Source organism: Centruroides sculpturatus, unplaced genomic scaffold (genome assembly GCF_000671375.1).
Source record: "Centruroides sculpturatus isolate CEXI.00-Female unplaced genomic scaffold, Cexi_2.0 scaffold375, whole genome shotgun sequence".
NCBI classification, from domain to species: Eukaryota; Metazoa; Arthropoda; class Arachnida; order Scorpiones; family Buthidae; genus Centruroides; species Centruroides sculpturatus.
Genome location: NW_019384589.1, coordinates 580,624 through 606,037, shown reverse-complemented (window position 1 = coordinate 606,037; position 25,414 = coordinate 580,624). Strand labels below are relative to the sequence as shown.

The 25,414-nt window shown below is 31.7% G+C and overlaps 2 protein-coding genes across 2 annotated transcripts; both read right to left on the bottom strand.

Moving 5' to 3' along the window:
* Positions 1 to 388: 388 nt before the first annotated feature.
* On the bottom strand, positions 389 to 5,036 carry LOC111624709. The gene has a single exon (XM_023367617.1). It carries the CDS (start codon positions 4,427 to 4,429, stop codon positions 389 to 391), a length of 4,041 nt encoding a protein of 1,346 aa, XP_023223385.1. The 5' UTR covers positions 4,430 to 5,036.
* Positions 5,037 to 17,518: 12,482 nt separating this feature from the next.
* On the bottom strand, positions 17,519 to 25,112 carry LOC111624720 (sodium-coupled monocarboxylate transporter 1-like). The gene is made up of 15 exons (XM_023367636.1): positions 24,727 to 25,112; positions 23,097 to 23,162; positions 22,970 to 23,021; positions 22,830 to 22,897; positions 22,604 to 22,758; positions 22,399 to 22,539; positions 22,201 to 22,330; positions 21,407 to 21,495; positions 21,207 to 21,322; positions 20,377 to 20,444; positions 20,221 to 20,307; positions 19,382 to 19,590; positions 19,196 to 19,299; positions 17,883 to 17,998; positions 17,519 to 17,798 (listed from the first exon to the last, which is right to left on the bottom strand). The coding sequence occupies exons 1-15, from the start codon at positions 25,090 to 25,092 to the stop codon at positions 17,613 to 17,615; spliced, it is 1,953 nt and encodes a 650-aa protein (XP_023223404.1). The 5' UTR covers positions 25,093 to 25,112; the 3' UTR covers positions 17,519 to 17,612.
* Between the last annotated feature and the right edge of the window lie 302 nt (positions 25,113 to 25,414).

Below are 25,414 nucleotides of genomic sequence, written 5' to 3'. Positions count from 1 at the left end.
TCCCTGTACTACTGTGAATTAAGAATAGACTCTTAAATATTGTATATAAGTAATGTTGTAACATTTAAATTTCTTAATTTATTACAAGTTTAAGAGGTTTAAGCCCTCTGGGTCTCTCTTTAGGTAAAAAAGTAAACTGTAATAGTATGGAAAGTCTTGTTACACACTTACTATTTGTTAATGTTTTTAGGAATTTAATCATTATAAAACTATTAAATTTTTAAATTTCAATTAAATTTAATGATTATTTCAATACACTTTTTTTAAATTAACGTAAAGAAATGACTATTTTACTTAGAAATTACGACTTTAATTAAAGATTAAATCAGAGTGTAGGCGGGTTGATTATGCGAGTTGGTTAACCTGTACATGATTAATTTAGATTCTGTTAAATAAACAATGATNTTCTTCTTTTTTCTGCCCATTTTGGTCTATTTTGTAGTTGGCTCAGGTACTCTAAATGCCAACGTTTCCAAATGTCTTGCACCATGCGCTGGAGTAACTGCCATCGGGATAATCGATTCAACTTAATATGCTGAAGATCAGGTTCTGGTAAAGAAGTTAGGTCTTCCCCAAGAAGGAAGTGCGCTGGAGTTAATGCTGATAGTTCATTTGGATCTTCACTGATTAGTGTCAGAGGTCGCGAATTCAAACAAGCCTCAATTTTATTAAACACAGTAGTTAATTCTTCATAAGTAAGAATTTGATTGCCTATGATTCTTATCATATGTTTCTTAGCAGATTTGATATTTAATTCCCATAATCCGCCAAAATGTGGGGAATGAGGAGGAATAAAGTGCCAGTTTATACCTTGATTACAACTAGTTGAAATAACTTCCTGTTTAGTACTGTCTTTATTCAAAAATTGCAGTAACTCCCGAAGCTCATTGTTAGCACCGACAAAGTTTGTGCCATTGTCACTAAATATATCAGTGGGCTTACCTCTTCTTGAAGTAAACCTTCTCAAAGCTGCTATAAAAGCTGCAGTTGTTAAATCACTTACGACTTCAAGATGGACTGCTTTTGTAGCCATACAGATAAATAACGCTAAATATGATTTCCAGTGTTTTGTTGTTCTTCCATGTGACACCTTAATAGGAAATGGTCCTGCGTAATCTATTCCAACCTTCGAAAAAGGTCGCAGTTGCTGAACACGATATTGTGGAAGGACACCCATTTGTTGACTTTCTTCCGAAGCTCGATCTCGAAAACAAGCCATACAGTCTTTAGTATACCTCTTTACTGAAGTTCGAGTATGCGGAATCCAGAACAGTTGTCGAATTTGAGCTATCAAAAGATTAATGCTCGGATGAAGCAGCAACTTGTGAAAATATTGCACGATGATTTTTGTGAGATGGTGTTTCTCTGGTAACAGTAGTGGATGTTTTGCATCAAAACTGATATTTGCATTCTGCAGTCTACCTCCAACTCGAAGACAGCACTGCTCATCAACAAATGGTGCGAGTGCGCGTAATCTGTGCTTTGAGTTATTTGTTTTAATTGCTTCAAAAACATCTCTAAAGCAAACCTGCTGTACATGTCGAATAATGCAGATCGCTGAATGTTTTGTTTCTGTTGGAGTTAACTGTCCTATTTGTCTGTTTTTCTTTTCTTTCTTACAGTTGTTGATAAATCTTCTGCAATAAGCAAGGATGCGTTGAAGTTTTAACCATGAAGATGATTTTCTTATATTCAAAGGATCTTCAATCTCAGTTTTGCCTGTGAAAGCGACCGTTGTCTTCTTTCTTTCTTCTTGAACATCATAATAATTGATTGTATTTACCTTCCAAGTTACCTCCTCATCGTAAAGAAACTTTGGTCCATTCCACCATTGATCACACGAGTTTAACGTAGCTGGGTTAAGCCCACGTGACGCATAGTCTGCAGGATTATCTTTGGATTTAACGTGCTTCCAGTGTTGTGGAGGAAGATAAGTCTGAATCTCACTTACTCGGTTTGCCACGAAAGTTTTCCAATTTCTAGGCTCACTTTTAATCCAAGACAAAGCTATAGTTGAATCTGACCAAGCGAAAACGTCTTCTTTATTTATTTGCAATTGTTGATTCACTCGATGCATTAGCTTAGCTAAGAGTTGTATAGCACAGAGTTCTAATCTAGGAAGAGTCACAACCTTCAATGGAGCCACTTTAGTCTTTGCACAGAGTATCTTGATTACAATTTCTCCCTGAATTCGTTGCCTGCTGTACACGACAGCAGCATAAGCTCGTTCAGATGCGTCAGCAAACCCATGCAGTTGAAGTGGATATTTTCTGTCAATAGCATGACGTGGTATTTTTATTTCTGTTAATGTTTGAAGTTCAGCCCTAAAGCCTTTCCATTGTTCTGCAATGACTGTAGGTAGCAATTCATCCCATGTTGTTCCAATTGTCCAAAGGCGTTGGAGCATCATTTTGGCCTTGATTGTGACTGGTGCTAACCAACCCAATGGATCAAATAGTCGTGCGATGTCTGAAATTACAGTACGTTTTGTAGGTGGTTGACTAGAGAATTTACATAACACGAAGTAAAATATATCTTCCTTAGTGTTCCAATTAAGACCTAAGGCCTTCGTTAAGTCAGATACCTTAATGTGATGATTGTCAGTACTCTCAGATTGTTGTAAGGCTGATATCACTGTCCTGTCATTTGAGATCCACTTGCGAAGATAAAATTGTCCTTTATTTAGCATCTCTGTAAGCTGTTGACACAAATAAACTGCCTCCTGGCCTTCGTCTCTACCTGTCATTAAATCGTCCACGTAGAAGTCACGTTCAACCACTGTCGACGCTTCAGGAAAATGTTCTCTTTCATCGATCGACAGTTGTTTCAAGGTCCTTGTAGCTAAATACGGACCAGATGTGGTACCATACGTTACTGTGTTCAGTTCATATTCTTTCACTGGCAATTCTGGTGATGATCTCCACAAAATGCGTTGCCATCTTCTATCCTCATTGTTCATAGATATCTGTCTGAACATCTTTTCTATGTCTGCCGATATAGCAATCTTCCACGTACGGAAACGAAGCAAGATTTCAAATATATCATCTTGGATTTTAGGTCCCACACAGATTTGTTCATTTAGTGATTTATTGTTCGATGACTTGGCTGAGGCATCAAAAACTACACGGAGCTTCGTGGTTTCGCTGCTTTCTCGTATGACGCAATGATGAGGTATATAGTAACACTCTTCAGTAGTTGAGACTTCAGACATGTGGTGTTTATTTTCATACTCCTTCATGAAATCATTGTATTGAGTACGAATGTACGGATCCTTTTCTAGTCTTCTTTCTAATGCCTGAAGCCGACGAAATGCCATTTGCTTGGAGTCTCCTAACGTTGGTCTTTCTTCCCTAAAGGGAAATGAGACTGAATAGCGTCCATTTTCTTGTCTTCGATGAGTTTTTTGAAAATGTTCTTCACATTTTGTTTCTTCTGCCGACATTTTTTGTGTAGCTTCTACCTCTTCGATTTCCCAAAATTGTTTTAGTATTTTATCTGTGTTACACGTAACAAAGTTGCAGATCACCTTGTCTTCAAGTTGCTGACCCACAGGACCTGAGACTACCCATCCAAACCTTGTGAGCTGTAAATAAGGACGGTTTGACTCCTTCACTATTGGCGTGGATGTTAAGACATCATGATAATAATCTGCTCCTAATAGAATGTCTATTTCACGAGGCTTGTTGAATGCTGAGTCTGCTAGATCTATATTCTTAATATGCTTCCAGTCTGAAATGTTAACCTTTACTGCTGGGAGAATACCTGTAAGCTTCGGCAATACGAATGCGTTAATTTGTAAAGAGAACTGGTCATATATCGACTGAAGTTGTAGCTTCACTATACCCTTCGTAACTCCAGAATCTGTTTGACCCAGACCTATAACTCTTAATTTTCCAGTTTCTCGCGGCAATCTTGTTCTTTGTACAAACGCTTCACTAACAAATGATGACTGCGATCCATTATCTAGTAGTAGTCTAGCTTTATGTTTGGTTCCAAACGAGTCAATCACATTTACCACTGCCGTCGCTAACAAGACAGTTTTTTGTTGAGTTTCAGATGCGTGGTGTGTAATAATCACTTCACTAGTGTTGCAATTCGCTGTTATACAAGAAGATGCTGCGTTTGATGCTGAAACTTGAGCGGGAGATTCGTCTTCATGTAGCATGGTGTTATGTTTCTTACGACAATGCTTGCATGTAGATGTAGATTTACAGTCTTTCACTGAGTGATTACCCTTAAAACAGTTAAAACAGAGTCCAGCATTCTTGATAGTGACCTTACGAGTTTTCACGTTCTGTTTCTGGAACGCTGGACAGTAAAAAACATGATGTGCCTCCTTGCAAACTGGGCAACTTAAAACGGTCACACTATGAGCTTTGAGTGTATTTGATAGTTTTCCTATGTTTTGTTGTGTTCTTTGTTTCCACATATTGCTCACGGAAATCTCTAGAGCACGATATCTCTGCTCCAGAAATTGCTTCAACTCATTGAATGTAGGAAATGTAGTCGTTGTAGCCTTTAATTCCCACTGTTTTCTTGTTTCATCATCGAGTTTGTTGCTTAATGTATAAACCAAAATGTGATCCCAATGATCTGTCGGCAATTTTAACACTGCTAATGCTCTGACATGTTTTACAGTAGTGTCTAGCAGTCGTTTGATTTCACTCGCCGAATCAGTCCTTGCACGTGGCTGTTGAAAAAGAGCCTTAAGATGACTGTTAATAATCTGTCGTTCATTTTCATATCTATCTTGCAGTATCTTCCATGCTTCTGTATAATTACCATCACTGACTTCAATGGAGTGTAGGAGTTGTTCAGCTTCTCCCTTTAAAACTGATTTAAGGTAATGAAGTTTTTGTGCGTTTGTTAAAGTTGCATTGTTATGCACTATTGCTGAAAATAAGTCTTTGAACTTGATCCATTCTAAATAATCTCCGTCAAATGTTGGTAGTTCAATTTTTGGTAATTTTATCGACGCGGAGATTGCCTGCCCTTCAAATGATGCATTCGACTGTCTCGGTGATGCCTGTGTTGATGCCTCTGTTATTGGAGCCTTTTCGTCGATTAATGATGATAATTTGGATCGTGCTTGAATATATTTTTCCTTTACTTCTTCATAATCTTTTTCTTGAGCTGTTCATTGTTCATCGTTACTTTTGCCCGAGCAACGCCGGGCCCACCTGCTAGTTTATTAATAATTTAAGTAATTACAGTTGTAGAAAAAAACGTATAAAAAAAGCTAGATATAATTAAATTATGGAGTATTCAAACAATAATAAATTTATAAAACATAAATATGAAAATAACAAAAAACAACATAATATCCGCGGGGTGGCTACATCCATCACCCCACCATCCACTTTTTAATGGTTATATCTCCCTACAAATGTTCATAAATTTTCGACGAAAAGCACATGAGTTATTAGGCTTCGAAACAGTGAATCAAATGATTCTTTTCCCCCACACCCACACACAAACACACACACATACACTAACGTTCACTGATATAGAAAAAGCACATAAACTTTTTTCGCATTTTTTGATGTTTTAAGGTGTCCTAAATCCAAAAATGTAAAGGTCTTGTAACTCATTTTTTGACCAATCGCTATACTTGCCCTCTGTTATGTATAACAGCCAGGAACGTAAAAGTATTATTAATCTTTATTATTTTTTTTACGATTTCTAAGGAAATTTTATGAGTAGTTATGACGCTCAAAGCATACGAATATTTTTTTCGTGTTTATTTAATAATAAAAAATTATATTGTGTAAGAAACGCAAAATGTAGTTTGATTTGTCGATACATTTTGTTGTTTGCTTATAGACACTGACACTATACAATTTCTTTCAATACATGACAAATGTTTTTCATGCAACGTGTCATTACATATTTCAGCCATAAAATCAGCTATGCCTTCTTCTTCTTCTTCTTATAATTCTAACGATCCTAATTTCTTACATGAAAAGTAATATGTTACATATACATATTTTTCTTGCTTATTTTTAGATTTGGATGGATGAGAGACACCGGTATTATCGAGAAGTTGGTGACAGAGATTATTCCACCGTCTACAAAAGAAATTGCTAAAGACAATTTTCATCCTTTATCTATTGACGACGTCTTAAGTTGTTTAATTCTTCTCGAGGCCGGATATGGATTTTCTATTGTAGCTTTTGTAATAGAATTAACGTATAATCGTACTGTTAAACGTTGATATATAAAACACTGAAATTTATTTTATTAACTAATCTATCAAATTATACCAATTATACTGCTTATGGCAAAATGAAACATCAGTGCATAATAATTACACAGTGATCATTCTTTTACTGTTGCCATTATCATTTAGATATAAAATTTTAATAAAATATTTTAATTTGAATTGTTTCAGTTATTTAGTTGAAGTGAAATACACAAAAGAAAAAGTTATGTTACTTCCCATGTATAATGCGCCTCCTTATTTCTCACAAGAATTTTTAAAAAAAAACTACGCCCTATATGCTGAAAAATACTATATATGGAGGTTAATTGTAAAAGTTTAAATACGATATAAGTGTTTTTATTTTTACATTAGAAATGATTAAAATTTGTAATTCAATTATATTTAATTATATCAATAAACAGTGTAATATTTTAGATAATTCTGACACTTTAGATCATTATAGTGAAGGATGTCGATAAGTAGCAGGTGTATTTAATTCTCGTACCCATTAAAAAATGCACTTTAAGAGAATTAATTAATAATTCATTTTTGTAAACTGATGCTGTCATAATTCTCTATAAATTAGCACCCAAATAGGTGCCATTTTCCCATTAAATGTCCTTCCGAGATGTATTTTCCTTTGGCAGATTACACGTGCCTTATCCTAACACTCTTCTTCATCTTCCTCTTCCTATCCGTGTGATAATCTTAGAAGAATCCTTTCAACGTTGATTATACTGTCAAATTGCAAGGTTCAATTAGCAAATAACAACCTGCGCCAATGCAGAAGATTATTTTTTCTTGGATGATTGTGGACTTGAACATAAAAATGAAGATTGTTGGCTTGGAATACGGACTTCAAGAATGTATGGAGTATTCATACATTCATCAAGTTGTATGGAGTATTCATCATCTTGAAGATGATGAATACTCCATACACTCGAAGGAATTCATGATGGATGATGCTGTGGATTTAGTGGAAGTTTTCATCTTCCACATGAGGTAATCGGTCTTTCTAACACTTAGCTTCGTCGAAAGTAATTGTACAAATGATGCAGCTTTATTTGGTGATGATTCAGCACTACAATGTTTTAACTACTGAACGATCATAGGGAACGTTTATATATTTTATATCAATACTTAGTGTTTACACGTGTTTATATGTCTCCATACTGTTTTTGGAATTAAGCTGAATTTTGCACCTTTTATTGAGGAGAATTTTCCTCGTATCAACTTCGTATAAGGGTGCTCATATGTTACTTAATCTTTCTTTTTTCTTTATTTCTTGAGGTCATTCTTGTTGTTATCTTAATGCTTTTATTTTTACTTTTAAGACGAGTTACCAATTAAAAATATTTTTAAAAATTACTTTTTCTCTCTGAAGTTTTTAAAATGTTTAAAACTTTATTAGAATGAATTCTTGGCAAGTTATATTTAAACTTTTCAATCTTACTCTATTTTAAATGACCTTAAAATTCATTTACATAAGAGCTGTTTCTATCATTAGTAACAGAGAAAGTAATTAATTTTACTATCCAACGATCGAAAGTAGAAACTAACTTTAAAAAGTTTCCATTTAAATTGTTCTCAGAACAATGTTTAATGTCATTATTATGTTAAATAATGTTAAATTATTATGAATATCTTTAAAAACGTTGTTGTTTAAATATTTATGCTTGGGTGTTATTGTGTGTTTATGTCTGTTTGTGGGGGGGGGAACGACTTCGTTCACCCACTTTAACAACTAATGACAGCTATAATATAGAAATGTTTCTTGTCAAAACTGTTTGCAGGAAGCTACAAATTAATACTTTACTCAAAAATATCTGGATAGCGTCAAAATGGATGAATCTCCAGCAGGATGGGAGAATACAACAAACACAATGAAGATAAAGTAGCCACCATCAGATATAATTCTACATTAATAATCCTATTTAAAAATAACAATAACACGGCAAAAACTATAGCATTTAATGTTAAAAAAAGGTGAAGACAACGTAACTAGAAGAGATATTAGGTATACTCAATTTAGAACGTACAAACCAAGAGTCATCCCTGTACTACTGTGAATTAAGAATAGACTCTTAAATATTGTATATAAGTAATGTTGTAACATTTAAATTTCTTAATTTATTACAAGTTTAAGAGGTTTAAGCCCTCTGGGTCTCTCTTTAGGTAAAAAAGTAAACTGTAATAGTATGGAAAGTCTTGTTACACACTTACTATTTGTTAATGTTTTTAGGAATTTAATCATTATAAAAGTATTAAATTTTTAAATTTCAATTAAATTTAATGATTATTTCAATACACTTTTTTTAAATTAACGTAAAGAAATGACTATTTTACTTAGAAATTACGACTTTAATTAAAGATTAAATCAGAGTGTAGGCGGGTTGATTATGCGAGTTGGTTAACCTGTACATGATTAATTTAGATTCTGTTAAATAAACAATGATAAAAATTAAATAAATTAATTTAAATTTCTTTTATATTTATTAATTAATCAATAATTTAATTCGAAATTATGTTGAAATAATTTCTATAGAGACTGTGAATTGTAGCATATATTATTATATAGATTTTAAACAATTAATTCTTTTACTCAAAATTATAATTTTTATAAAATACACATTATTTTGAGTTAAATCGATACATTTTAAAGTGAATTTTGTATATATATATATTTTTTTTTTTACATCTACAACAACGTATTTACATAACCTAAGGCGGTGTTCGACGTATAAACAGAGGAAGTAACATAAACAAATTAAATTTTAATTCTTAAATAATCGGAGTTAATGGGATTTTTCTTGCTGAAATTATTAAAATTATCTTTAATTTATGAAGAAAAATGATAAATTAGTTTAAATTTCCTCTGTTTACAGTAATGCACATTAGTTTTGTCCGAATAATGTAAGCTATTACATCAATTTTACGTCATTCTTGCAGTTTTATTAGGAGAAAGAGTGATAATGACGTTAAAGTGAACAAAACGAATTCACTTTTTATTATATTTAGTTTGAATTTTAACGTCCAGATGGCGCTACGAACACGACACACCCGTGTATTGTTAGTAGTGATGATAAATGAAGGGAGTTACACAAGACTAAACAAGTGCCTTTAATTATTACGTTTCTGACATATTATAATGTCTCCTCTATAGCAATTTATACAATATATTTCAATACTTCTTATTAGAATTTAACATACATAAAATGGTTAAAAGATGAAGTATATATTAATATAAAAAAACCTAAAAATTAAATATAATTTATTCAATTTTCTCCCTTTAGAATTTACGTCTTTTTCTAATAATTTTATTTTGTAAATAAAAAAAAAAACTGTGTCTGTTTGTTTGTCTGTTCTTTTGGTATTTAAAGACGATAGGTAGTTAATGGAAGAAGAATTTACTAATACAATTCTCTCATCCAGAAGGTCAACGACTAATTTATTGTCTGAGAAATCTGCATTCCATCTACTACAAAGAGGTGTGTATATCTGAACAATTAAATTGTACAAATCTGTAGTGTTAGAGCTCTACTATCATCAAATATAGGACATGTACAGTACATAAAGGTTATTTATTTTACATTATTATTACACTTTTAATTGTAATCACTAAATCAAGTTTCCAAACGCATAACAAGCTTCTGTAATGTCACATAACCTCCCTAGTCCAATGATACAGTGTTTTTTAATACACTGTATTAATTTCTGTGGTTAAATGTCAACGGGGTTGACGAAAGGGGAGTTCACGTGTCCTATCTTCAGTAGGGTGAGACTCAATGAACATTTTACTTGTTATTGGGCTTCAATTTGAAAAAAAAATTGTAGACTTATAAATTCTCGCTGTATGATCTTCCTTAATCTACAAAACAGATGAAGCAAAGATTAACTATAGAGCAATTTTCTATCCAATCGAAAGTCACGTTATTTTGAGTATAGAGATGATAAAAGAAATTGTAAATGCTAATAACAAGCTACTCGAGATATTACACGTAACCCCCACTATCTCCTCACCTTCTTGACCTTTCACCACTAAAATTAAACAGCATTAATGCTCCTAACACAGAAACCTCCGTGTGAAATTTTAGAAAATTTTGATAAAAAGCACAAGAAATATTAAGCTTTGAGTAAAGAAAATTGTGTCTTTCCATACTAACATTTCTACACATGAGTAAAAAATCCACCTTCTGATGTTGACATGGATTATATCTCATATACTTTATACAAATTATGCTAAGAACTGTGAAAATTAACAATATTTAATGGTTGAGTTCCGTAAATAATTCAAGAAACTGTACACGAAGAAAGATTTATTTATTTTTTAACACATCGAAGTACTTACAAGCAATTATAGCAATAATATATCATGAAAGTTAAGTGGCACTTAAGAGATATTTATACATAATTAACTTACAAATTTATTTTTTTACAGTGATTTAATAACAAAATTTCGAATTTTTAAACAATAATCTACTTCCTTTCGAGCTTATTTTCTATTCATTCTTGTATAACGTGCCAGAAAAACAATCTGGCACACAGTCTACACGAGTCCTTTGTCGAGAGTGGACGTTCTTAAGAGGTTAAGAACGTTCCATTGTGTGTTATAAATATTAAAATATTACTACAGTATTGTACATATTAGTATTATTTATTTAAGTAGACATTAAAATAAAATACCGTTAGCACTTCTAATAGCAAGTACAGTGCAGTCAAACCTCTTAACGATGGACACTGATAAAAAGAGAAAATTGTCGCTGTTTGTATGTGATCGTGGTAGGCAAAAGGCCGTTATTGGAGGTTAAAATATGTTATATTTTAACCTTCAATAACGCCTTTTGTATTATCCGGATAGAACGTCGCATATATTGTAAAATGTTACTTATACTTCAAAGTTTGTAGCTGTTCAACACCACAGCTCCAACAGTGTTCCAATATTATCCAAACACTCTTGAAGCCGTTCTGCGAATCCCAAAATTGCATGTTGACGATGAAAGAAAATGCAAGATGAAGCAACCCCCTCCTTTGTCCTTCAGATAAGACGTTATTAATTGATCTAGAAGGCCCATTTCTTGGCTCACAAAATCTTCCGATTAAGACATTCCAGATGAACATAGCCAGCATACAATTTTAAAATTTCGGAAAAAAGGGGGTTTGTATATCACTGAAGCACAGTTGGACGTTTGGCATTGAACAACTGAGCGTCATTGTGAAACTTTGAAGTATATATAACATTTTACAAGTTATTTCATAGTGATGCCACGTTTAACTGGTGACACAATTTTCAGGATGATCTTTTATGTAATCTCCTAATATCTTTAGATATCCATTTTCTACCGCCTGTAAAATACAGATGTGATTAAAGATGAATACTTAATGGACATTATTATATAATGTTTCTATACAGATAAATCAGAATTACCATTAATAACTTTTCATTTGGAGAAGAACATATATTTCCAAACGAATAAGTTTCCTCCTCTACTGCATTTATCAATTCTTCAATAGTAGTTGGAACTTTTTCATAAAAAGAATGAGTTAAATAAGAAAACAGTACACCGCAATAACCTGAAATAAGTACAACTGTTGCCAATAGCCACGTTCCAATAACAATTCTTGTGGTACTGTCTCGTATATGGCTTATCTCACCGCCTGAAATTATATGAAAATTACAAATAGAAGTTATAATTACAGTAGAGCGTCGTTTATCCGAAAGTCGGTTATCCGAAACGTCGGTTATCTGAATGCATTCCAGTCGGCAAATTTAAATTTTCGCTAGTGCTGTGGCGCTGCAATCTTTGGCTATATCTTGGGCTACTGTAATATTTTTTTTGTTGTTGTTGTGTGCTTTTTAGCTGGCAGCACTGGCACTTTTATGTGGTGTTTTTCTGAGGATTGTGTGTCGTGCCGAATCGAACGTTTTTGATACTAGATCATCTTCTAAAGTATATATTTTTTGGATTTTATATTTTTCAATATATTTATTTTGTTTGTAAGAAATAAAGAAATAATTTTTAACGATACAATAGTCACGATTATTATTTTAAAAATTATACGTTAGGCTTAACATCGACGAAAATTTAACGCGAAGCGACACGCAATGGAGAAAAATTTCAACACGGGATAGGTTAATATATTTTTTCATACATAATCGGTTATCCGAAAAATAAGTTATCCGAACAACCCCAGTCCCCAATTGATTCGGATAAACGACGCTCTACTTTATAATGTTTTTAATAGAATAGTGTGAATAGTGAAATTTGGAATAATTTCGAATAATATCATATTAAAATCTGTACACTTATAAAACTAACTGTGAGGATTGTGTACTCTTTTAATACTGGATTTATTTTACACATATTTGTGAAAATTTTATTGTTTTCTTTACTTATATAAATACTTACCTTGCGATATCAATGTTTGAAAAATATACCAAAAAATTTCTTTTATGTACCTCATTTTCTGGCCATTTTCAACTATCTTCTTTCTTTTTTGTATTACTAGATAAAGTGACACAATAGTCACTATTGCTGTAACTAATATCAATAACCAGACCTGTAATTATATAAATATATTTGATTACTAACGAATGAGTGATTTGTGTATATAATTACTTGTTTTCTCTAATTTTATTTGTTGACAAGCCACCGTAATCGCCGTGTTAGATTCTATATAATTGAATTTGGCCCACCATTCTAGTGAACCAGTAGACATTAGTAGCTGACATAGGTTATAACCTCACTTATTGAGTTTTTCTGGTATTTTTCACGTGTCTAACACCTAAATAAAGGCAATTTTCCTTATAGAATGTGGAATCTCAAAGAGTTCTCTGGGTGATCGCTCATATTATAACACATTCTAATCAAACAATCAATGAGATAGTGTAAGATAGAGAAGGGTTATAAATTATTGAGTGCATTTCAGTAAGGAATATAAAATAACACACAAACATCCTCATACGGAATTTATTACCACGCTGAAGCTGAAGCCATTTCTTATCACATTACCATTATTTATATACTAACCATACCCTACTTTATTATCGTTTCTTTAATTTAAAAATACTTACTGTACCTCTTTTCTAAATGGTCTAATTAAAGTCTTTAATGTTAAAAAATGACTTATATATTGTTAAACGTGTCTTAAATATATATAAAATATATCAGAATTACCGGAAATGCAGATATTTTTATAGTAGTTTCGTTTGCATTTAAAGCATTACCTAGAAACAAATATATATTTATCTGTTATTATAACATTGATATTAAAAGATAAAATTAATGGTTAATCTTATATCGACGACGTTTCAATTAGCCCCGAAAATTTAATTCTTTGTTTTCAGGGCATTAAAGATCACCAGAGTGATGAAGACTAGAAACTCATTCGAGTAAAGAAGGATCAGAGGATAATGGATGAAAATGCCAATCAAAAGGCTAAGAAAAATTATAAAGAAGCCAAAACGGAGCCCAGGAAAGCAAATTACAGGAAAAACAATGAATGATAACCAGATTTTGAAGAGAGTTTGGAAACAGATGAGGGAAGAAAATCTTCAGAATAGTAAAGCAAAGAGATAAACATAGTAAAAGCTATTAAGACAAGATGGCAGTTGAAAATAATGTCACAGCATTTGTAGAAGTTGATGAATGTGGAGAATTCCAGAAAATCGGGAAATGAACTAGCTGTATCAGGTCTCATTAAAAACATTAATAGAGCTATAGTGGTAAAAATACTGGGAAAGGTTGAGTTAAGTAAAGCTAGTTGGTACAAGATCAAATACTGTTTCTAGTCATTTCATAGATCCCGTAATGGGCATGATTATGGTAATGGTTTCAATGGGTATGATTATAAACACTCTCATAAAAACTATAATTAAAAGCATAATGCCCTTTATACACAAGCTACCATGCCAAATTTGGTATCGTACTCTCTCTATTCATCTTCAGATACACTGTTAAGCAAAATAGATAACACCCACACATGTACATACATACATACATATCCATGGATATTATTATATTTTTATCTTTTTTGTATAATTAAAATCACGTTATAAAGAATACATAAATAGTTGTACAGTACATACCATTTTTCATATATCCCAAAATAGTAAATAACAGATACAAACGTGAAATCTTCATTATTCCTTCTGTTAAAATTTTCTATTTATTCAAGAGATCTTAAATTCTTCGAATGAATAAAACTTGTGAATATTGCTTGTATAATACACAATAAATATGCTGGTACCTTCAAGACGTGTTATTAATGTTAAATGTTATTTCAATATGAAAAATTCTAATTTGAACAAAATGTATCGCGTGATGTGTGGAATTGAGAAGCTAAAAACACGCGAATTCATATTTTTATCAGAGATTAATATTGATTACTTTTAAAGTGTAATACATAATTACAGTAGAGCGTCGTTTATCCGAATCAATTGGGGACTGGGGTTGTTCGGATAACATATTTTTCGGATAACCGATCATGTACGAAAAAATATATTAATCTATCCCGTGTTGAAATTTTTCTCCGTTGCGTGTCGCTTTCGTCGATGTTAAGCCTAACGTAAACTTTTTAAAATAATAATCGTGGCTATTGTATCGTTAAAAATGATTTCTTTATGTTTTACAAACGAAATAAATACATTGAAAAATATAAAAACAAATAAAAATTATACTTTAGGCCGACTGAAATTCTTTCGGATAACCGACTTTCGGATAAACGACGCTCTACTGTATAATAATAAATTTAAAAATGTAATGAAGTTAGATGATTAAAATCAATACAATAACTGCAATAGAAGTTTAAATCGATAATAAAACATTACGATGTCTTAACCCCTTTAAAGCTTAATAACTCCCATTCCTTTTTCCCTTAGTGTTTGAAATCGTTTTTTATATATTTTAATCAAACAATCAGTACAAAAAATGTTTAGCATTATGAAATAATAATTACATAAAACTCAATTAAATTATATTACAAAAACATTTAATTTTTAATTATATATTTATATAATTAACGAATGAATGAACTTTATAATTATGTATTTAGTCTTTACTAATTAATTAAACGACGAAGTATTGTTTAAAGCATAAGATAATTTAACTGTGAAATTCAAATTTATAAAACTTGTCTGTCAAGTTTTTTATAATTGTTCTTAATTAATACTCTGTACTTTTTATTAATTATAATTGTTTATATATTAAAAATAATATATAAACACACAATTTTAGACAAATGGTTTAATTAATTTATAAGATATTTTTATTTCCTGGTTTAAACAGCAATTTGCTATTTATACAGCAAAATTGCTGTGTAAATAGCAAATTACTGTTTAAACTACTGATATTTAAACTGTACATTCTTTGTTTTTTTTATCATAAAAGGAAACTGTGTTTTCACTTCCTGTCTTCTACTAAATTATAATTTCATTGAAAGAAATAGCAATTTAAGTTTCATGAGAAGTACCTAATTCCTCTCCTGTATGCTTTTCCACTTACCATGCCCGAGTGGATAAAACCACTTTAGACAGGTTGGTCGAGGGTTCACACTTCACTAATGGTCTGGCCACGTGAGTTCGGTCATTCTTTACGCGTCTAACATGTAAACAGGGACAATTTTCCATAGAAAGTCTACCCGAGAAACACCCCCTTAACAGAGTGTCCTCGTGTTGTTTTATCCACCAAGCCAAACTAAACAGCAGTCGTGGGTTCGCACCAACATGATATTTTCACGGTTTTTAACAATTATAAGTTCTGTAGGAACTCACTTGTTCTAACTTCTTCAATTCAATTTAATCTTTCACCTTCCTAGTGAGATTAACTTTCATATGAAGAAGTAAACGTACTACCCCCCTATAACACTGTTGATTATTTCGTTTTATATGAATTCCATGTTGTACGAGTCACTTAGATTTTACAAATACGTGTGCCGGGCTGTGAACGGCTCACGTATTTGTAAAACATAAGTGACTCGTACAACATAGAATTCATATAAAACGGAAAAATCAAAAGTGTTATAGGGGGGGCGACTGGTACTCATAAACATCGATCAATTTAAATNCAACCGATGGCACTGTACCATATGTACGATATTCTGTACAGGTCCTGTATACCACCCTCACTAAAAAACCGAATAAAAACTGTTACTTAATTGTAATTTATTAAATAATTTAATAATTATAACTAATAATTTAATATTTTACTATTGAATTGGCATTGGTGTTGTAGTATACTCTGTACTCGTTGATACTGTTGTCATCAAAGTCGTCGTTATATTGGATATAATACTAGTTCTGTTGCTGCAACCTGTTAATGATATCGGAAGCTTGGGAATGTAGGGCTTATGTATAAAATATCCAAATCCTATCCAGAATGGCAAAATTAATCCAGTTATAAAGCCACTAATAGCACCCTAATTAAAATAAATCAGGACGTAAACTATATTTTACTTTCATGTGTGTGACATACAGTGGATGTAAAGTAACTAGGCCTCGAAAAATCAATATAATTTCTAAACTTATAAAGCAAAAAGTAAGTAACATTAGCTATCTTTTACTATATTAAACGGAAATAAGTATCCATATTTAAAATTTAATGTACACATTGGATTCATCCATCATTGACGCATTTTCTTCAGATAGTGAAGTGAATGGACTGCCACTTCTTTGTGTATCCTCAACCGAGTCTGTGACTGTTTTAGCTTTGAATACAATTCTTGATTGTTTCCGTGCGGATTGTGGAATGACTAGCCTTTTCTGCACGCTACAGTTTCTGCACATCAACCACTGTTTCCTACATAGAATGCAGCTCAACCTGTATTCGCTGTCGGTCATCTTTATTTTCACTGTGTGTGTGCTGCCTATACGATCACTGCTTGATCACTTGACACCACCAGTGCAAAAGTTTTCATTATAAAATTGATTTAATGCACGTTCAGACATAAATTTTATTATGATTACATTATTATTTTAAACGTTATAATGATTTCTTAATGCCTAGTAACTTTGCATCCACTCTCTACGTACGATATTATTATACTTACGGTAACATTAGGCCATGGAAAAAACATGCCAAGAGTAAAAAGGCCTAAAACTGTCCACCAACCATTCCAAATATGCTTAAAGCAGCCTGTAATTAGGACAAAAAACTCGTTACTGTATTTCTTTTTATATAAATATAATTATATTTCTTGCTTACAGGTAAAACATCTCCCAATTGTTCCGCAACAAGTACGAGAAGAATGGCTAAAATTCCGTATACCACAGCTAAAATTTAAAGAAAAATTTTTTTTTACATATATAAAAATAATATATATCCGTCTATTGGAAGATCCTGTGTATGAGATTACTTATATAACAACTCTTAATGAACACGTTCAACAAGGTGATAAATTATGTATTAATTCTTTACTATGGTTCCAAATCTCGTTTATTAAGTTCACCGTTTGACTTATAAGTTAAATCAGAACTGCTTGGCGTGTAAGAAAGGTTGGCAATTCCATTTGAAAATTCCATTTTTTCTTCGTCCATCCCCTTTTCAGTGATCTGAAATACGTTAAAGCTGTTCCCTTTCTCGTCTTTTTCTTTGCTTGCATTCTTTAGGAATATAAATAAGTTATTAAAATGTGTTTAACATAAAAATCTATATTTAAAATTGTTATTTAAATTCGTAATTCGTACCTTGTGTGGAACACCGAATCTTAAATGCCTCCTAAATTTTAATGGCAACCAGTAAAATATGGTTTCAAAAAATGGAGAAAATAATGCCGGATCCATGTCGCAGGGTTGTTTTGGCCCTTGATATAATTATTTTAAAAGATTATAATTATATATTTATTGAATTTTTTTAACTATATTTTAATGCTTTTATATCTTTAACTGACGGAAAGAAAGATATTTTTAAGCTTAATTTGAGTAATAGACCTTAGGATATTTGATATTTCCCTTATTAGTAAGCTAGTTCTTTGATTTATTCATAGATTTATCTAATTTATAAGTTGAATTTTACTAATCCGGCAATCTTGAGACCAGACGGGTGACGGAATACAGAATTTCCTAACCAGTATTAAGTAAAAAGAGGAAATTTATTCATTTTTATACCTGTTTATTATCTTTATTATTAACTATTGCAAGATGTAACAGAAGTAAACGCTGTGGTGCGCTGTTGGTGAGCTGTTGGTGCCCCAATTGCAGTGTTGTCTGTTTGAGGATAATTGGCAACACTCACTAGACATGTGAGGTTACCTTGGAGATACCCACTAGGCACATGAGGATGCTTACAAGATACCCACTAGACACATGATGATGCTTACGAGATACCCACTTGGCACATGAGGGTGCTTACAAGATACCCACTAGGCACATGGGTATGCTTACAAGATACCCACTAGGCACATGAGAATGCTTACAAGGAAACCTACTAGACACGTGAGCTCATGCCTAGTGTGGCCTCGTGTTTCAGGACCCGAAATTTGTAAATATAAAGCAATTTTCCGATGCTGTTCAATGTCGTAACTTATAAACAATTATATAACTACAATCATACACTATTAGCTTATGTTAAAAATTTATATACAGGTGGCCCGGAAGGGCTTAATACACCATTGATAGCTGCCATTATTGTTTTGTTTGTATACGAGAAAAGTGGGCGATCTGCCTAGTGGCGATGCCTCCCGGAAGGAATTTATATGGGAAACTGGCCCCTGTTTAGGTGTTACAAACGTGGCCTGCCTGTTGGCGAGGCGCGAACCCGTGACCAAGTACCTGTGTTCAATGGTTTTATTGAACCATTTGTGGGCTGAAAAGTACTGAATAACCGAAGGTACCGGATTAGTAAGTCTCAAGTTTTATATAATACAACGACTGTATTAATTAACTAAGTCGAATTAAAGTCCCTCCTTTTATACGTGTTTTGTTACGTCATTTATTATCAAACCTTAATGAAAATATCGTTTCTTTTAACTGAAATTTTACAAAATTATTGTACAATTTACCTGTTAAAAAGCTGACAAGTAGGCCAACTACTACGACAGTTGTACAACCGATGGCACTGTACCATATGTACGATATTCTGTACAGGTCCTGTATACCACCCTCACTAAAAAACCGAATAAAAACTGTTACTTAATTGTAATTTATTAAATAATTTAATAATTATAACTAATAATTTAATATTTTACTATTGAATTGGCATTGGTGTTGTAGTATACTCTGTACTCGTTGATACTGTTGTCATCAAAGTCGTCGTTATATTGGATATAATACTAGTTCTGTTGCTGCAACCTGTTAATGATATCGGAAGCTTGGGAATGTAGGGCTTATGTATAAAATATCCAAATCCTATCCAGAATGGCAAAATTAATCCAGTTATAAAGCCACTAATAGCACCCTAATTAAAATAAATCAGGACGTAAACTATATTTTACTTTCATGTGTGTGACATACAGTGGATGTAAAGTAACTAGGCCTCGAAAAATCAATATAATTTCTAAACTTATAAAGCAGAAAGTAAGTAAGATTAGCTATCTTTTACTATATTAAACGGAAATAAGTATCCATACTTAAAATTTAATGTACACATTGGATTCATCCATCATTGACGCATTTTCTTCAGATCGTGAAGTGAATGGACTGCCACTTCTTTGTGTATCGTCAACCGAGTCTGTGACTGTTTTAGCTTTGAATGCAATTCTTGATTGTTTCCGTGCGGATTGTGGAATGACTAGTCTTTTCTGCACGCTACAGTTTCTGCACATCAACCACTGTTTCCTACATAGAATGCAGCTCAACCTGTATTCGCTGTCGGTCATCTTTATTTTCACTGTGTGTGTGCTGCCTCTACGATCACTGCTTGATCACTTGACACCACCAGTGCAAAAGTTTTCATTATAAAATTGATTTAATGCACGTTCAGACATAAATTTTATTATGATTACATTATTATTTTAAACGTTATAATGATTTCTTAATGCCTAGTAACTTTGCATCCACTCTCTACGTACGATATTATTATACTTACGGTAACATTAGGCCATGGAAAAAACATGCCAAGAGTAAAAAGGCCTAAAACTGGTCCACCAACCATTCCAAATATGCTTAAAGCAGCCTGTAATTAGGACAAAAAACTCGTTACTGTATTTCTTTTTATATAAATATAATTATATTTCTTGCTTACAGGTAAAACATCTCCCAATTGTTCCGCAACAAGTACGAGAAGAATGGCTAAAATTCCGTATACCACAGCTAAAATTTAAAGAAAAATTTTTTTTTAAATTACATATTAATATAATTAAACAGTAAAGTATTTAATTTACTAAATAAAATTAAAGTATTAAAGTTTTACATGCTGTAAAACACTAAAATTTAACTACAAAGTGATGAATCCTTATCAGTAAAAGGTCAGTAAACTGTGAAGATCGCATCAGATTTGTTGAGTAACGCTGGTCTTAGACTTGTGGCCTTAAGCTATAATACATAACATGCCGAATACTTATACCTGTAAAAAACGTGAGGCCCTAAGCTATAGACTTATAAGCTATAGACTCTTAATTAAACTTCATATAAGTTCGGGTAATATTAAGATAGTGGGTCCATATCTTCCGAACCAATCGTTTGATTTTCCTGAAAATTTCCAGAAACATTTCCCCCTTAAACATATAATTCCTTACAAAATTTCAGAAATTTTCGACAAAAACAACAGGAGTTATTCAACTTGAAATTCATGTAAAAATCGTGCCTCACCACACACACAAACATACGTATAGAAAAATTCCCCAATGTTTTTTCTGTTATATAACAGCCTGAAAAAAATTACTGATTAAAATTCGTTACTCATCATATATTTGTCTACAATTACGGGTGAAATTTAAACAAGTCTTCAAGGATTTCGTGTTACTAAACACGTAATCGAGGGAAATTTTATAATTTAAAATAGCCATAATTTAAATTGATATATATATTATATATAATTCAAAATTAATTTTCTTTTTATATAAAATAAGGTACCAAAAATTTTGGTGCATCTTGCAGCCCATACTTCAGAAATATTAGGTTTTATATAAGCTTTGACGATGTCTTCAAGTGTAACAGCTGATAAAGAATTGACTCCCGATGATACTGTACTAATGAATATAATTTTAAAATAATTCATTTCTATATCAATAATTATAAGCTTTAATTTTAATTTAATTTAATTTAAAACTAACCTAAGGGCACCACTAAATATTCCAGCAACAAATAAACCTGGTATCCCTGATATCTCTCCCAATACGTCCATCACAAACAGAGGAAACAACTGTAAATTTATATAGAAAATTAATTATATAATATAAAAAAAATTAAATGTATTTAATCAGAATTTAATAGAATTAAAGTATTGTAACCTTTTTAAATTACTTTTCTCGTTAAAATTTCATTATAAATGGGAAATATATTCAATTTCGCAATGGCGTGCAATTGGCTGTGATATGTTAATTTCAATTTCTTAGTAAGTAAGTATGCAACCAGCTAAAATTTATTTAAATTTTTAAATTATATAATCACATTTTTCCATAATTCAATTAAGTAGGGGGTGTACCATAAGTTTAGAACCGTGCGAGTTACATTGTTTATGGTGTTATAGGTAAAGTCACGTATACCTGTCTGGTATGATAAAACAACTGGTATCTCTGTCCTCCGTATGTTCATATGTTAAGTTATTTTGATAGTGTGGACCCCAGCCAATAGAGCTTAACAGGGTGCATCCAGACACCTACGTGTACTCGTTAAAAAGTCTGGATGCACCCTGTTAAACTCTGACGTCTCCACACAATTCGACGTTCCGAAAGTTATAGTCAAGTTTAATAATTAATTTTTAAAATATATTAAGATTTTACCACAAAAAAATCATCATTAAGTATGCTAATTTACCCCTTTTTCATTATACTTCTATTGAAAACACCGTTAAATTTTATGAGGATAGTACTTAAATAAACATAAAAATATAACAATTATAACATACCTGATCTGAAGTATTTACTTGTTTACTTTTAATGGGATCACAGTCTTTGTATTTTACATAAATTGCTAATCCAACTACACAAGTTAATGACAGTAGTAAACTCAGACCGGGAAAATTGATCAGGATGACACTAAAATATAATTATTATTATGAGGTTAGGAAGGTAAAGACTTAGTGTGTAAGTAAATTATACCTTACCTCTGTGCCTTGCTTAATGTGGGTATGGATAAGTATCTCTGCACCATAGACTGATTAACAGCGTATATGGCTAACCACGTGAAATAACCACCAATGGCCAGACCCCATACTGTATGTCTGGTTAAGGGGCTCGTATCAAAACTAAAATATACAGAATTTTATTGTATAAATTATAATTAAACACACGTAAATTTTCTGCACTTACTTCCAAAATTCTATCCTCCCTCCTTCGTCGCTGATCTTCCAAACCTTTTCGATCCCACCTTCATCCGACACCCCCTTAATTGCCACAGCAAACATGGCAGCGAACATTATTAAAACTTGGAATAAATCGGTCCAGATGACAGCTTTTATACCACCCTAATGTTATAGAAATTCAGTTATATGCATGCTTTTATAATTTGTACACGTGTACATTTATTACTACTCACAATTGTCGTGTAGAAGGTGCAAACAAATCCTATTGATAGAACAGACGTCCAGACGGCTATTCCTGTTACTAAATATTGAATTTTTGTTAGTAAAACGCTTCTAACGGGGGTGTTAATGGGTGTTATTAGAGTAGATTTACCTTGAGATAGAGCTAGGGAAGGCGCGTACAGCACAATAGCCATGTAAATTAACTGAAATTATACAGTATACAGGTGAGTACAGTGTTATAAATTGTTTAACATTAAGTATACATGATAAATTCATACCATTTGTACGGAAAATGCAATCGATGCTAACGTTCTCACTGTTTTACTGAACCTTTTTTCTAAATACTATAAAAAAATATGTTATAATTCATGTAATTTATCTATAATAATATAAATAAAGAAATAATCTACTTTAAAACTGATGAAACCTTCTTAAGAAGACCATATTTTTTTTGTTTATAATCGTTGAATAATGAACATTCTACCCAATTTAAACGTATAATTCTTTATATAATATATATACACTCCAACCTCTAATAACGGCCACCCGCTAACAGAATTCACCTGTGAACAGAGGCCACATTTTAAGGCATTCTTTCTATGTGTGTTGTGTGCATGAACAATAAACGGAACATCTTTTGTGTTCTAATCACTGTCCGTTCTTTACAGGTTTAACCGTATTGGCTTTCTATACAATTTGATTTATTCCACAACAAATAAATAATTATACAGGCGTGAAAAACTGTGCTGTGTCCTGAACTTCCTTAATCTTATTATTTAATATTCTACACCACTTATGGAAAGTAGTGATGCACAGTCAGTATCATAATGCATAAAAATAACATTATATTATATATTTTTTTGTGTGTCAGGAATTTATATTGTTGTTACAGAATAAAATTTTATATTATTTTTTGATCTGTATTCTATTAAATTTTATTCTGTGTAAGTATCAACCCTCTCTTGAATAGGTTCTGATGATAATGTTACCTGAATACAATCAAATATATAAATTGCTGGAACCGATTCTACCTGTACCCATTGTCTAACAGGATATGATGTAATTAATTACAGGTTCGAATATAATAATAATAATAATAATAAAAAGACATTATTTACTTCTATGGATAATTTTCTATGGTAAGACGATGTTTAACAGTAAGCAGTTTCGATGTATATAATACAAAAATTGTATGATGTACAACGAATTATTAAATTATTTACTGCTGTATTATATTATAAATATCATTTACTAATTATTTTGAAATTATTATCTGTAGTGTATTGTTTAATTTGTCCTACTAACAGTGGGTTATTGGGTCATAACTTTTCAATACAATACTATAATAAGGTTAGCATTTATATAAACGTACGCAGAGTTAAATTATAGTTATAATGTTAATAAAATTATATAATATCTATCGAATTTTATATGTTTTTTCCCCCATTTTTTTTTCAAATATCTTCGTGTTGTGTGCGAAAATTAATTGTTTTCTTGGTATGGATTTTCTATGTAGTTCGACCTTCGACGATCTTACAACTCATTTAAATGGCGAAAATTAATATTAATATTATTAAATATTTAATGTTTTATGTAAAAAATGGAAAAAATAATGTTTTAAATAATAAAATTAATTATTTATTCGAATTTTTTTCCAAAAATCGTCGTATAACGCGCACTATTTAATTGCTTTAATTCTAAATTATATACGAGTATTTCTTAAGGAATTTAATTTAATTCTATTCTATTTTTATACTTAATAAAGATTTAACGACTTATTATATTAATTTATACGTTAAAAATGCTAATCATGGTATAACAATACACGTTTAGTAATATAAATATTAGATTATACAGATGTAGAAAAATAATATAAAATTTAAATGAAATTATATAAAATAATCTTACCTCATAAACACTAGTCAAATCTAACTTATAAAAAATCGGTAAATAAAAATACGAGGCAGATGGTATCAATAGGGCATACGATATTATAATCATGAAATACTGTGTGCCATAAGTATACATTTCTGCAGGTGTACCAAGTAGTGTTATGGCAGACATAAAGCTTGCTAGAACTGACATAGAAACAGGGAAAACTGACATTGATTTTCCACCCATTAGTATATCTTTGGTAGTTTTTTGACCCTTAAAAGCGTAGTAAATTCCAATAATAGCCGAAATAGATAGAGTTGCGGCAAAAACTACGTAATCGTAAACACTGAAACGTTTTGCTAGATTATCAGCATTGTCTTCTACTGTTACTGTATCCATTTTACTTTATCCAAGGTGGATGCGTGAATAGCAATGCAAGATGAAAACGGAAAATTCTCTTTATATGCTCTGATGCAACAGTGACAGGAAAACCGGTTCCGTTTATGAATGAAAGTACAGTACAGTATTTACTACCCCCCTTTTTTTCCACCTTTACATAACGTTAATACTCGTACTTAAATAATAATTATTTTACTTGTATCATTTTGTATTTTTTCCCCCTTATCAAAGAGAGTAGTAATTAAGGTGAAGTAAATAATTCAAGTTTTTCTAGACGTCTGTGTGTCTGTTTCTCAGAAATGGACTTTATTTATTTGTATAC